At 36.6% G+C, this 14,579-nt stretch overlaps 1 protein-coding gene across 1 annotated transcript in view; it reads right to left on the bottom strand.

Moving 5' to 3' along the window:
• LOC122814944 (bile acid-CoA:amino acid N-acyltransferase-like) overlaps positions 1-14,579 on the bottom strand; it is a 553,345-nt gene that overhangs the window by 227,764 nt on the left and 311,002 nt on the right. Inside the window, exon 5 of the mRNA XM_044087204.1 lies at positions 4,582-4,681. Within this exon, the coding sequence (XP_043943139.1) occupies positions 4,582-4,681 (100 nt within the window). The remainder of the gene's footprint in view (positions 1-4,581; positions 4,682-14,579) is intronic.

The following is a 14,579-nucleotide window of genomic DNA, read 5'->3' on the forward strand; positions in this document are numbered from 1 at the left end:
TACTCAGTGTCTTCCGGAAGTTAACAGCCAACTCATACTTATTTTCTCAGTTCTGTGCTTACCTATTAGGATTGCCAAGTCATTAATGGAATGTACCTGTTGTTATTTTTTAATGTGTGTATAATATTTGATATCAGTGCTTAGCTTTTTGCTACTAATGTTCTCCTAACTCTGTATAACTAATTACTATTTATGTTACTATCTCCGGAGCTTTTCTCCCTGGACCTCTGCTGAAAATGGGTTACTATCCCAGTTGGACTATGCCGGTAAACAAATGTCCAGAAAAACAAAACCAAAACGACCACCATGGCTGAGGTTTTCAGATTCAAATAAGAATTAGAAAAGTCCAAAGATCCAGTAAAACAAAACCAACAGGACCACCACGATTAAAAATTCCTGATTTATTATGGCGCAAGAAAAACGGACAAGTGCTTTCATGTAGGTAACTATCCTTCATCAGATCCTTAAAAATACTACAAATACAGCACTTTTTATAGCATCTCATATTAACTAAAATTGAAAACATTCACAGCTAATTAAAATAGTTAAAAACAATTATGAAACAATTAATGCTTCCTGTTCTTGTTCTTCTTAGTACACCTAGCTTCTAGCTCAGGTTTAATACAAATAGCAGTATTAAGTCTGGGATACACATGCACCTACAACTTCAGAATCCCTCTAAGTTCAATTTTTTTCAAATAATTTTTACTATTACCCCTTCTAATGTTTTTCTGTATGGGCTGAAGCACCCTGAAACTAAAAGTATGCGTTGTAAACTCAATGACATGCTTTGCTAGGGCATTTTGTATGTTTTTATTTTTAATGTCATATAGATAACCATATATTCCATTCCGCAAACGTTTTACTGTCTTTCCAATGTAAAAAACAGTCACATTCATTACAGTTAGCTAAGTATATAAATTCACAGTGTCACATCTTGCATGAAATCTCGGCATAAATTCAACATTCAGATGAGGATGCTGGTAGTTTACTAACTTACTGATGGTAGAACACATCTTACAATTCATTCATGGAAAAGTGCCTAAGGGCATACTTTCAACAGATTTTATATGGCCACAAATGTAAAATAAAATAAATAAATACTTAAATAACAGGACAAGCTTGAAGTTAATCAGATAAAGGTGGGAATGGTCTTTGAATGCGTGTCTATATAAAACATAGAATTGATTTAATTAGTTGACAAGGCATGCAAGAAAGTAGAAGATGCTTAGAATTTTTGTGAGTAAATGCCAGCATAAGTATTTTTGCATTTCTTTTATGCTAGTAAGAATGTTTCCAGCTCTGCAGCCAGTGTGTTGGAGTTTCACAAATGTTTCACAAATATTTTTTTTATTCCTTTTATGTTGGCAAAAATGTTTCCAGCTCTTTGTTGGAGTGCTAGAGTTACCTAACTATTTTCGCATTCTTTTTATGCTGATGAAGAAATATCTAACTCTGCAGCTGGTGTGTTAGAATTATAAAGAGGATAAGTCAGCCAGGTGATTACTTCTATATCTGTTGTGAGGGTATGCTGAAGTGAATCAAATGAAAGAAAACCAGCATAAATTGTTGAGCCATCTATGGCCAGGCTTAATATTATTAACTCCAGTCTTGTTCCTGTCTGAGGTGTAGAATATATCTGACCTGGCTAAATCTGAAAATACCTTTATGAAACTTATTTATGTTGGTTGTCAAGAATATAAATATGATGATTGCTTGGAGATGAGCAAATTAAGCAAGTAATATATGGGATATCAGTGTCAATCAACTCTCTCTCTCTCTCTCTCTGTCTTGCTCTCTCATTTTTTTTTAGTATTTTTCTCTTTCATGCCTGATGACATTTGAGCCATCATGTCAGCTACTGACACCTACTTGTAACTCCTTAAGAGATGAGACCATCTAGACAGCTATCATAGGGGTTTTCACAAAAGCCATGTAATAGCCTGAGAATGTCCATGACATCCCAGGGGTTGGCATTGTGAGGTCTTGTCACTTTCTTTTACAAAGGTGTTACCCCAGCAATATCCTACTCTGTCTGTCCTTGGTCACCCACAAGGATTTTTGGTAAAATAGTCATTCCATGATACGGGTCTATATTAGCACACCAAAAACTGAATTGCGCATATCCAGTTTGAGCGACACAGAAAGTGTGAATATCTGAAATATCACAAGAATGAAGGAGATCGCCGTAGGGAATTCTTCCCTTTACTTCAATGGAGTGCGATCTCAGAGTTGGTATATTTAAGTTACGGGTGTGTGGGAGGCGCAGCCCCCACGTGGGGGGGGGCAGGGGGGCTTTCCCCCCTGAATAAAACAGTGACACTTTTTGTCTGCTAGGTTTTTTTATTTTACGGTTTCGAAATTTGTTGTTTTTGTGTTTTCTGTGTCGCTCAAACTGGATTTGCACAATTCAATTTTTGGTGTGCTAATATAGACCCCCATGATACATATCCTAAACTCCTGCCTGAGAGAGGTCAGCAGACTCTGCTTCTTCATTCTTCCCACTCACCAGATGATTTCTTTGATGCCCAGGATACTAACTGAATCCAGGATACCTGGGACACAGATTTAATCCCTCTATGCCCCATTGCCAGCACCTATGAATCACTTCTTACTAAAAGTTTGCCTATGTGGAATTAGCAAAGAAATGGGTGCCCTAAATGCTGTACTTAGATCTAGGGAATAATGACTAGATAAGTTCTCAAGAAATCAGAATCATAGGAGGCCTTCCTCTCCTCTGTCTCTTTACTAAAATTTGCAAAAATTCACATATTGATGAAATGTGCACCTTAAAGTTACTTATAATGTTTAACAAACCTCTAAAAATTCACACAAACTTAATTGATAAGGATTCAGGTTTATTTTTTCATGTATTAGTACTGAAGGTGACCTTTATCATAAGCTGCTGGGTTACAGAACATCACAAGCAATTTGGGATGAAATTTTAGGCTTATTTCTTGTGATTTGTCCTCACAATCTTCAAAATGTTTATGAAATCTGGCTGATAGGTGGGAAGCCTATTAGGTTATGATAGAGGAAGCGCTTCATTGGTTGCTTTTGACCTCTTTCAGTTGATCATGTTTGTTTATAAAGCATAAGAAACAACCAAATAAAGATATCTCATAAGCTGAAGAGACAGATGACTCATATGGCCTTAATGTGACATTCTCCATGAGTAACCAACAGTATACATTCCCTTCCAACCATTCATCCACAACCCATTTCTCATTTTGCACATGGGGTCAGGATGTTACTTCAAAACTGACAATCATCTAGAGCCACGGTTTACACCACCAGGTGGCTAGCCCTGCTGTGTTAATTCTTCCACACCACACACTCTCACACACACACTCACACCTATGGCCAGTTTAGAGTGTCCAGATATATCTGAACCTTTGATTCAAGAAAGTCTACCAGCAAATTATAGAAAATGTAACAACGGGGATATGGTAGTCAAACATATTTTAATTTATGTTTGTAAATATTGTACAGAAGTGAAGGTGTGCCTTTTTCCTAAACTGCAGATATTATCTGTAATTTCACTGAAATATATGGAGATTTCTAATGCACTACTCTGAAAATGAGTAAATGGTCCTTAGTTAGACTATCCTGTCAAGCAAATAGATAAATAAAAATGAAATGAAATAAAATTAATAAGCAAACTAACCAATGGAGCATATTATTGCTTCAGATAATATCTGATTTCATGAATGTACTTACTGCTGACAATCTGCTCATAGGCCAACAGGTACCACTCTAGCATGAAAACACTGCTGCCTTCTGCCCAACTTCCTTCTTAGAGATCATGAACTAAAAATAACCATTTATTTATTTCTGTCTGTTCTTGCTCCTCCTTGGCCTAGGCTCACTAATCAAACTCAGACCAGTTGATGCGTAAGTCAGGGTTCCACCTCTCTATGTCATGGATCCAGTATGTAGTAAATACACTTTGAAGTTATAAAACTCATATTAATATACCAGATATGTCATTGTTTATTACAGGCAAGTTTTTGTATTTATCTCTCCCTTTTATTGTAACTGCAAATATATTATTTGCTAAAAAGAGAAGGTATTATAATGCCAAATACTGTTAATATTTGTGTGTGTTTTTGCTAGTAGTTTAGAAACTATAACTGATTTGCTCCCCAGCAAAGACACAAGCTTCATGCTACACAGATTTAAAGATATCCTGAAGATCTAATATTCCCATTATAGAAACAAGCTTTTTATTACATAGATGTGTAGATATCCTGAAGATCTAATAGTGCAGGACAATTCAACAGCTCTGATTTGTTTGAGGCAAATCAATTCTTATAGATTTGTCTGTAATAATTATGTTCCTTCTTAAACAGCATGGTAAATGATCAATCTATAGTGATAACATTTTACATTGCCCAAGCAAAATCTGAGAGCAAACACACACACACACACACACACACACACACACACACACACACACACACACACACACACACACACACACACACACCACTATTTGTCGTAATAATAATTTCAAGTTTGATTTATTATACCATTGAATAGATATTTGATAACAGGCAGCAAAATATTATCATGATGTACCTGCTGTGTTCAGGTGACCCTGGCGAAGGTTTTAGGCTCCAGACAAACCCCATTGGTTCACAACCAGTGTAGCTCCCTCCATGTGACTTGTCTTTGTCAACTGCAAAATGAGAAAAGTTTTATTTTCAGATTGGAAAGCACTTGCTATATAAGTCAACAGCAGTATAACAGTGAAATAAAAGGTAATTCAGAAGAGTATTACACGGTTCAGTTACAGCAGTGTAACAGAAAAGAAACACTCTAAACATGTGCTTTAATACAATTCTAATACTGCTTTTTTAATAGAAGTATACATAAAAGGCAGAATATCTCTGCCTTAGTTTCATTGCATAGATGTTTACTTTTAGGCAGTATGTCAGCTGAAAACATCATATCTAATATTTACCTGATGAAGGCTGCCCAAGTTTCTAGCAATACAAAAAAAATCATAGTGCTAAATTTATCTACTCCATTTCTGGTATCAGCTTCTTTCATTATTTATTTGTGGATACCCTAAATCTTCTGAAATCAATTTACTCCCAGATTACCTCTTTGACCAGAAATGTCAGTTTGTTTGTTGGAAGACTTCAAGTCTATACACCAGAAGGCAGCTGTACCAGGCTGATTCATCTCATGAATCCCATTGCAAGCTCTTTCCTGACTCTCTCTCCTAAAGATTATTTATTGGACCTGAAGTGATCATTTCTTGAGTATGCTGAAAGATAGTGTGATTTTGCAAGCTATAAGATGGGAAGGATTGTTCTCTCTACTCTGAATACCATTCCATTTATTTGTTAACTATACCTATATATCTTGGAAACTGTCATAGAATGTTAAACATTTCAGTAAGATAGAATTTCAGTTTAACATCTCATCCAAAGAAAAAGAGTTCAGGAGTACAGCACCCCCTTATGTAAGCCATCTCAGGAGTACAGCACCCTCCTTATGTAAACCATCTCAGGAGTACAGCAGCCCCCTTATGTCAACCTTATATAAACCATCTCAGGAGTGCAGTACCCCCTCGTTATGTTGAAGGGCTGTGTCAGTATTAGCATATGAATCAGATCACTTTGGTTAGCACTATAACCAACGACACTACATGAATGAATTGATAAAATATGGATCCAAAATCCTGGTGTGGTTGATAAACAACCTTTTGATCTTCCTGGCATCAAATGTGAGTACACTGTCTACCAAGTCACTTCAGCAGATTACTTTTGAAATAACTATTAAAGGCTTTTATTTAACCATATACATCTATTAATAAGAAATAAAAGATAATACTTCTAAATGCGTGAACGTTTCAAAAAGTACTTCACAGGGCTCATTGTTAGGCCCTGTCCTATATAACATCTCTTTCTCAGGCCTTCAAGCCAACACTCACAACCTATGGTTATCTAAGTTTGTAGACAACTATAAATTATGTGCTGTTATTCAGTCCTTCACTCATTCACAGTTGATCTGAAATGGGTTATACTATGTCAAATACAAGGCCAGTGGTCTCAAACTAATGTGATAAAAGTAGTACAGTTCATTTTGGTAAAAGAATATTCACCATACAATATTGGTGACACCCCCTCCAATCAGACAATATCTACTCCTGTTGATAACTCCTTATCTTTTAGCTTTCATGTCACTGTAGTAGTTCAGAAAGCGTTCTCTCTAGAGTATTTAATTTCCAAAGGCATCTACTCATGATCCAAAGAAGTCTTAATTCCATTTTACTCATTTCTCATTAGAAACATTATTAACTATAATGCCCCCTTTGGAGAGTACTTACCTAAACATACCATAAACCTGAATTTGGAGATACCTAGCCAAAAAGACCAATAGGCTCACTTCTCTCAGTTTTATGGAAAGACAAGCAGCTCTCACTTTGGTCATGGTCTATTATAGCTTCTTCTATAACAGTCTGTATCAGGCCTTTTGAGCAATGACAGATCAAATTCTCCATGACCACCTGTTCTTTTATATAATGAATGGTTCCTTAAATATCCAGTTTAAAGGATTTAAACCTTCATCAACAGTTACATAAGCATAATTATAGAGTCATATCCCAGTGTAGTCACATTTTTGGAATAACAAGTCAAGGTGACTAGGACCATTGCCTCCTCCAAGGTAAATCTAGATAATTGGATGGTTTAATGACTAAGATTTCTACCTTCCTGTGAAACTATCATACATAGTGTGGTTCTTTCTAAATGAGATATTAGACATTTGAGGCATTTTCTCAGCTATATTTAAGGCAGAACTACCATCTGAATTGCTTTTGCCACTGTGGAATGTTTGGAAACCTAATGATCCAGGTTTCACTTCCGTTTTATGTTACATTGCTCTAAATATTAAATCATAACTTCTAGTCTTATTTACTTAAATAAAACAAGTACTACTCATTATTAATTATACTGTTTTATCACTGTTGGCATTGTCTTCAGTGACTTAGGAATGATATAGTTTGGAATAATCTCTTCCTGATTGTTTAGAAAGAGCTACCATATCACATGCAAAGAAAGTTAAAACATGATTGCTGCTGACAGAGTTGAAAGCAGAAAACCAGCCATGTTACAAAGTAATGAATAAATACATCAGACTGAATCACATGATTACTATAATCAAAACATTCAAAATACATATATCGTTGAATACACCAAATTAAAAAAAAATAATAAAATTTAAATAACAGACGGTGCAGTGGTGCAGCGGTAGCGTTGTCACCTCACAGCAAGAGGTTCTTCGGTTCGATTCTTGGCTGGGGTGCCCTCTGTGTGGAGTCTGCATGTCCTCCCTGCATTCATGTGGGTTTCCTCCGGGTGCTCTGGTTTCCTCCCACATTAGAAAGACGTGCATCTGGAGCCTTTCTCCCCGGGCCTCCGCTGAAAATTGGCTTCAATCCAAGTCTGACTTTTCTGGTTAACAAATGATAAATAAATAAATAATGGAAGTTACTAAAACACTATCCCTGGGATTCCTGAAGGTTCAGTGCAAGAATAAGTTATTCTTGCACGGAACCAACCGTGTCCATGTAGAGCAGCAGCTCGCCTTGCATATTCATGAAGGCGTGGTGCTCTACTCTTAAACAGACATAGTCTGTGTGTACGAGCACAGGGGGTGTGTCTGAGAGCAGTGGTCTCACAATACACATGCCCCCTGCACTCAAGAATTGCCAAACTAAAATGAATGAAAGTCTCCACGGACACTTTAGTATGTGTGCACCATACACCAGAAAAGAAGTGCAGTCCGGTAAAATGACATTGTGACACTACATACTCCTTTCAAAATACATGCTAATGCAAAGCCTGTCATTCTATCAATGTTCTAAGTTCCTAACAGCAATATTTAAAATATATTCCTTATTTTTTTTCTGTGCACAATAAAGTTTAAGCGTAGCTGCGCGGGTTTGGCTGTCATGCAGCTATATAACTCCGAACCACACCAAAAAAAAACAATGACAGTGCCAGTCACAGAAATATGCACTATAGGCAAAGTAAAGGTGTAGCAATGGGGGCTGCCTGTGCCCCCATGTATGCCAATTTATTTCTTTTAAATTGGGAGGAAGAATTCATTCTATCAAGTAAATGGAAATCTCACATTGCATGTTACCTAAGATTTTTGGATGATGTCTTTGTAGTGTAGAGGGGAAATGGAAGTACCATCAATGAATTTATAACTTATCTTAATACCAGATGTGATTATTTATGGTTTACATTCAATATGGACAAGAAGAGTATAGCATTTTTGGACACCAGAATTACAATAGTTGATCGTGGATTTAAGTCTAATTTATTTAGGAAAGAAACTTTCAGTAATGATTATTTAGAGTTTACAAGTTGTCACCCCCTACACCAAAAGAGGAGTATAATAAAAGGGCAATGTATCCGAGCTGCCAGAATGACCTCCCAGTATTCTGACAGGGTGTTAGAAATGGACAATATAGGTAAAATGTTTGAGGCAAGGGGATATCCGAATGAAATTATTATGGACATCACAGAATATATTAAGAAAGAATGGGGGAAAAAATACAAGCCAATACTAGGCAGAGAGAACAGTGGTGCACAAGAACATAACAGACCTTTGGAAACAAACAATTTCACTAGAGCATGTATATTACAATATGCACCAGAGGTGAATGGCATCAAAAAATAATTCAGAGTAATTGGAATATTTTAAAAACAGATGATAGTGTTTGCAAGAAAGTGGGAGATGGACCAAAATTTGTATATAGAAATGGTAATAACCTTAAGACAAGATTTGGGATGAAAAAAAGTTAGAGTTATAAACAACTGGACAGGGCAACAACCAGATGTGGGAGGTGTAATCAGTGTAAATACATCATACCAGCTACGATTATCACTCTGGAAGATCCCCATAGTACAATTATAAGGTTTCAAAAAGGTAATTGTAGGACAACCCATGTGGTGTACCTGGCAAAGTGTACAAAATGTCCATGTTATTATGTAGGAATGACCATTAGATGTCTGAGGAATAGAATATATGAGCATTATTATAGGATAAAAAGGCAGGATACAAATAATGCATTATGGAGACATCTCAACGGTAATAGTATCTGCAGCTCCTTTGATTTTGGTATATTAGAATCTATTAAACCCAATCCTAGGGGTGGGAATATAAAATTATTATTGAGAGAAAAGGAAACAAGATAGCAATTAAGCTTAATGCGTCTGAATTTCCAGGACTTAATGATACTATATCTATTAAGTCAGTATTAGAGAAGTATAGGTGAAGATCAAATACGAGGAATATTCAGATAAGCCATGGTAGAAGTATTGTTAGGTCAAGTCATTATTGGGGACCGTACATATATAGCATTATAAATATTAGGCATTCTAGATTTTCAATATTTTTAACACTTTGTACATACATCTGTATATATTATGTGAACTGTTTGTTTTATCAGTAAACATGTATTATTGTGTTTTTATATTAATTACGTTTGACGAACAGTCTCAACATATAAGTTTTATTTGTGATAAAAAAGAAAATTGTGATAGGTAGACATTGTGGAATCATGCACTGAGCACTTTAAATTTTAATTAGTTTATATAGGGTACACATTTTTAGTTTTTGATTGGTTTAGGGCCATATATAAAGTGGATAATGGCTGCTAGTAATGGTTCTGATGAAATCTACCATAAGTAGATGAAAGCGCTTAACCAGTATTTGCTGTTATTTTAACATTCAAATAAAAGGAAAGTGGTTGCATCTTAGTGGTCAGTGCTTATTTCTGTGACTGGGACTGTCATTTTTTTTTTGGTGTGGTTCGGAGTTATACAGTTGGCCAGACCAGTCGTGTGTTATTTTTTCTGTGTCATGCAGCTATGCATAGCAGAGTTTAAATAGAAATATACACAGTACAAATAGTAAAATTGGAATAGTGTAGTGGTAAAAGTTTTCGCCTATCATGCAGTCAGTCGTGGTTTGATCTCCACAGCAGTCCATGTATTTGCATATGTGAAGCACAACTAAAATGTATTTTTCATAAATAGGTAGTGGATATTATTATGTATATGTTAACCAGTGTAGTGTAGCAGCCCCAAATGTGAGGTGTAAGTGAAATTTAAAGTTTAAGCAAGATTTCATAGTTAAGTGGATTTGCTCACTGGTAAGCAGGGCTTAGCATCTACCCCTTTAAGCAATGGTTATCTTTGCTAAGTGGGTTTGCCTGGTGCTTAGCTTAGCTCAGCAGTTTCAAAACTGTCCAATCACAGTAAAGGGTGGGAAATTAGCCCTATTTAAACCTTGCAGGTGGGAATACAGCCAATAACCAGTTGTAGCTCTCCACTGTAGGCACTATGGCTGGTGATGGTGAACGTGTGAGCTTTCGAGTGCGGCGCTGGGGCACTCAGGAGTCCAGGGTCATGGTCAGCCACCTCATTAAAGACCATGAAGGGCGACTGCTGCAGGACCAGTACCAGGGCTCCCAATGCTACGTGGAGGCCTGGGCCATCTTACCTGAGATCTCACCTCTGCCACTGGCATCCTTTGGACTGGTGAGCAGGTCTGGCACCACTTTGCTCACTTGAAGCAGAGGAAGAGGGACCTTTTGGACCAGTGGATCCAAGATGCCTGGGCGGAAAATGTTCCAGCCATAAGTATTAGTCAAAATAAGTGTCCTCCCAAGTCCAGCCTGTGTATGTGATGGATAGATATGCATAAATGTCTTTTCTTATTTCCTGTACAGCTGCAAATGAGAGGGCTGTGAACTTGGAAGCTCATGCCAGCAGGATCCTAAGGCTGCATCGCGAGGCTGGTGAGTAACAATCTAGCTGGTATTATCTAGAGCAAATAAATAAAAAGTAGCAGAATGTCACCTTGCAGTATTTAAAAATGTGTATGGTTTTTAATGACTGAAGAAGCCAGTAGGAGAGTAATAGTGACATACAGGTTATATGTCAATAAAAGTGTAAGTACTTGTCAATAAAAGTGAAAACCCCTGACTGGTTGTGTTTACTCTAGTATTGTATGACTTCAAATGTTTCATACACCAAAAGCTGATATCAGAATAGCACTGTTGTGTTAACCACTGTTTTCCAACCTGTGTTATGTCAAAAAGTATGTATAGGAATGTACATATAAGGATGTTGTAATCACAAGGTCAGATTGTACAACCAAGAGAGAATCAGACAGAAAACTTGTAAGACAAAGACAGTAGTTTATAAATAGCTTGTTCTGATGAAACACAAACGTGTTGTGTTTTTTAGCAGAAACAGCTATGGTTTGAATCCCGGGACTAGTAGTAAGATGTATGCATAATTTCAACTAGGATTTTGTGAATATGTGTAGAAATAGTTAGGTAGTGTCAACATAAATTCCCTCCACAGGTCTTCCAGGTAACAGAAGGTATAAAGTAGCTATAAGAAGCTAGTTATACTGTGTCCAACACCCATGGTCCAACTCCAAGGCTGCAAATAACAGCAGGATAAGTACATACACCAAGTGGTCTCCCCCAAGACATGTTCAGAAGTGTCATACTGTCACAGCTACCGGTCCCTGCTACCAACAACCAAGGTGATCGATAGAAATCAAGGTAGAGTATGTCAGTAGCACACACACACACACACACACACACACACACACACACACACACACACACACACACACACACACAGTATGAGTGCACATATGTAACCCTGACTATGTGAATATGGGTAGAAACAGTCAGGTAGTATTAACAAACTTTCCCTCCACAGGTCTTCCAGGTAAGAAAAGGTATAAAGTAGCTATAAAAAGGTTGTAATTATACACTGTGAACAAACATACCACTGTCCAACCCAAGGCCATAGATTGCTGTAATAATACCTGTAGAGTAATGATTAGAACAATGATCATTAAAGATGTGAGCACTGCAATAATCTACATTTGTTAATTGACATCTCTCTCTCTCTCTCCCCCACCTTATCTTCACCAATAATCCAAACACATAAATGAATGGGTATGTTTTCTATTAAGCCAGCCCCCCTGTGACCCCCATGTGGGGGGATGCACCCCCCCCCACACACACACCCTGCTACTTATATATATATATATATATATATATATATATATATATATATATATATATATATATCAATTCCAAGATTGCAAATCACTACACTAAGTGCAATCTTGGAGTTGATATACTTAAGTAGCAGGGGGTGCAGGGGGGCTTGCCTCCCTGCTTACACATGGTGGTAAGTGCTATGATTTATGTTGTTTAAAGTCAGTATATGTATGATATGTGTTTTCAGTGTTTTCAGTTTTCAAGTTTTCTCATTTTCAGTGTTTTGAGCTTTCAGTGTTATGAAGTGAATCTATATATATATATATATATATATATATATATATATATATATATATATGTGTGTGTGTGTGTGTGTGTATATATATATATATATATATATATATACATATATATATATATATATATATATATATATATATATATGTATATGTATATATATATATATATATATATATATATATATATACATATATATATATATATATATATATATATATATATATATATATATATATATATATATACATATATATATATATATATATATATATATATATATATATATATATATATATATATATATATATATATGGGTCTAGGACTATTCACTGAAAGCACAATTCCCTGAAATACATTTCACATAAAGTTATATATGGCCTTTTCCCCACTGTAGTGTGACCCTGGAGTTAGTATATTTAGTAAGGGGGTGTGGGGGGCACCACCCCCACATTAGAGGGTGTGGGGGCATAGCCCCCCCCACCTATTTTTCCTACGTTTCGGCTTTATGATCTCGATATTCTGAAATTCGGTATTTCAGAATGTTGAGATTATAAAGTGAACCCATATATATACATATACATACATACACACACACACACACACACACACACACACTATACTGCATGTATATATACATATACACACACACACACATACACACACACACACACACACACACACACACACACACACACACACACACACACACACACACACACACACACATATATATATATATATATATATATATATATATATATATATATGCATACATGTCCCAAAATGTCCATACAAACATATGCTGCTGATAGACCACCCATAACTGTGGCATCATGCACAGCTGGATACTAAAGCAGCCATGACACTCACATCTGCCCCCCCCCCCAAGTACAAATAAATATGTGAGCAGTACACTGCTAAAATCATGACAGGCCATAAACAATGGCCAGACATACAACAACCTCTTAGCACAACAAATAAAATGTCTGAATATAGCAAAGAGAAATACAACTGGACAGTAATTCACACATGTTTATTATTAAACTGATGTCTTGGCCAAAGCCATCAAGGAGTAAAACATAACCAGAAATACATGCCTTAATCACAAGTAGCAATTAACACCTAATTAAATAATGAAATACACAGCCACCAATTAATTCCTCATTTAACCTCTACTGGATAATGTATCACTGTTAATATTAATACATTGAGTCTGTACATAACAATTGTCCTTTATGAATGTTTCATCAAACTGAGGAACAGACTTTTTCAAAAACAGTACATTGGAACCCACTACTGTCCCCATGGTGGGATTTATTCAAATGTACGGCTATAGAACTATAATCTTTCTTATCAGTAACATGGCTCACATATTCTAACAGCCTATTTTTAAAACATGTGTTACTGTCCCCCACATAAAATATGTTACAAGGGCATCTAAGAGCATTCTCTATACACCAACCTCTTGAATGTACAGACTTTAACATGTTTCCCAGCCTTTCCCCTCAGCAGGAATGACAGCACTAAACATTAATAGACCAATATACCTATCAACCTCCTAGTGTATGACATCTGGACAAAGCCTGTCATAATTCATGGACAGAGGCCCAAATACATGGCCATACTTGAAATATTGCTGTCATACATTGAGAAAGTTACTGGTGTTACAGGGTTTGTTGTAACATATCTTTTCTGATGTATATAATGTCAGAAAAACAAATGGGTGTTACCATTTACATAATGCAATCACCAGAGTATGCTACTGATTTGCCAAGAACAACACATGTCTGAGTAACAGACCAAACATAACAGGCTAACCTGTGGCCATTATGTGGATGGCCCTACAGTTGAGAGCTATGCAGGGACAAGAACTTTGTCAGATTGAAACCCATGCAGAAGTAGCATGTGTAGACAAACCCTGTTAAACTAGCAATATTCCAAATATATAACAGCAATACTCACATTCTGCCCACCTTCTCCACCATTTAGTTGGCTTGTCTCCACAAGTCTTGTCATAAGAGGTAGTAGCTCACACAACTCCAGGATGTCTGCCTCACAAGTAAGGGAAAGGGCCAATGCCCACATGGAGTACTCATTTATAGGAATGTGTTGCCATGACATTGGCAACTGGAAGAACTACACAGCTGCTTTGCATGCAGTTATCAAGTGGGGAACCCCAACAGGTGCACAGGCCATCACCTGGTCATGAGCATCACCTACA

Source organism: Protopterus annectens, chromosome 11.part0, assembly GCF_019279795.1.
Source record: "Protopterus annectens isolate FY-2018-M chromosome 11.part0, PAN1.0, whole genome shotgun sequence".
Lineage (NCBI taxonomy): Eukaryota > Metazoa > Chordata > Ceratodontiformes > Protopteridae > Protopterus > Protopterus annectens.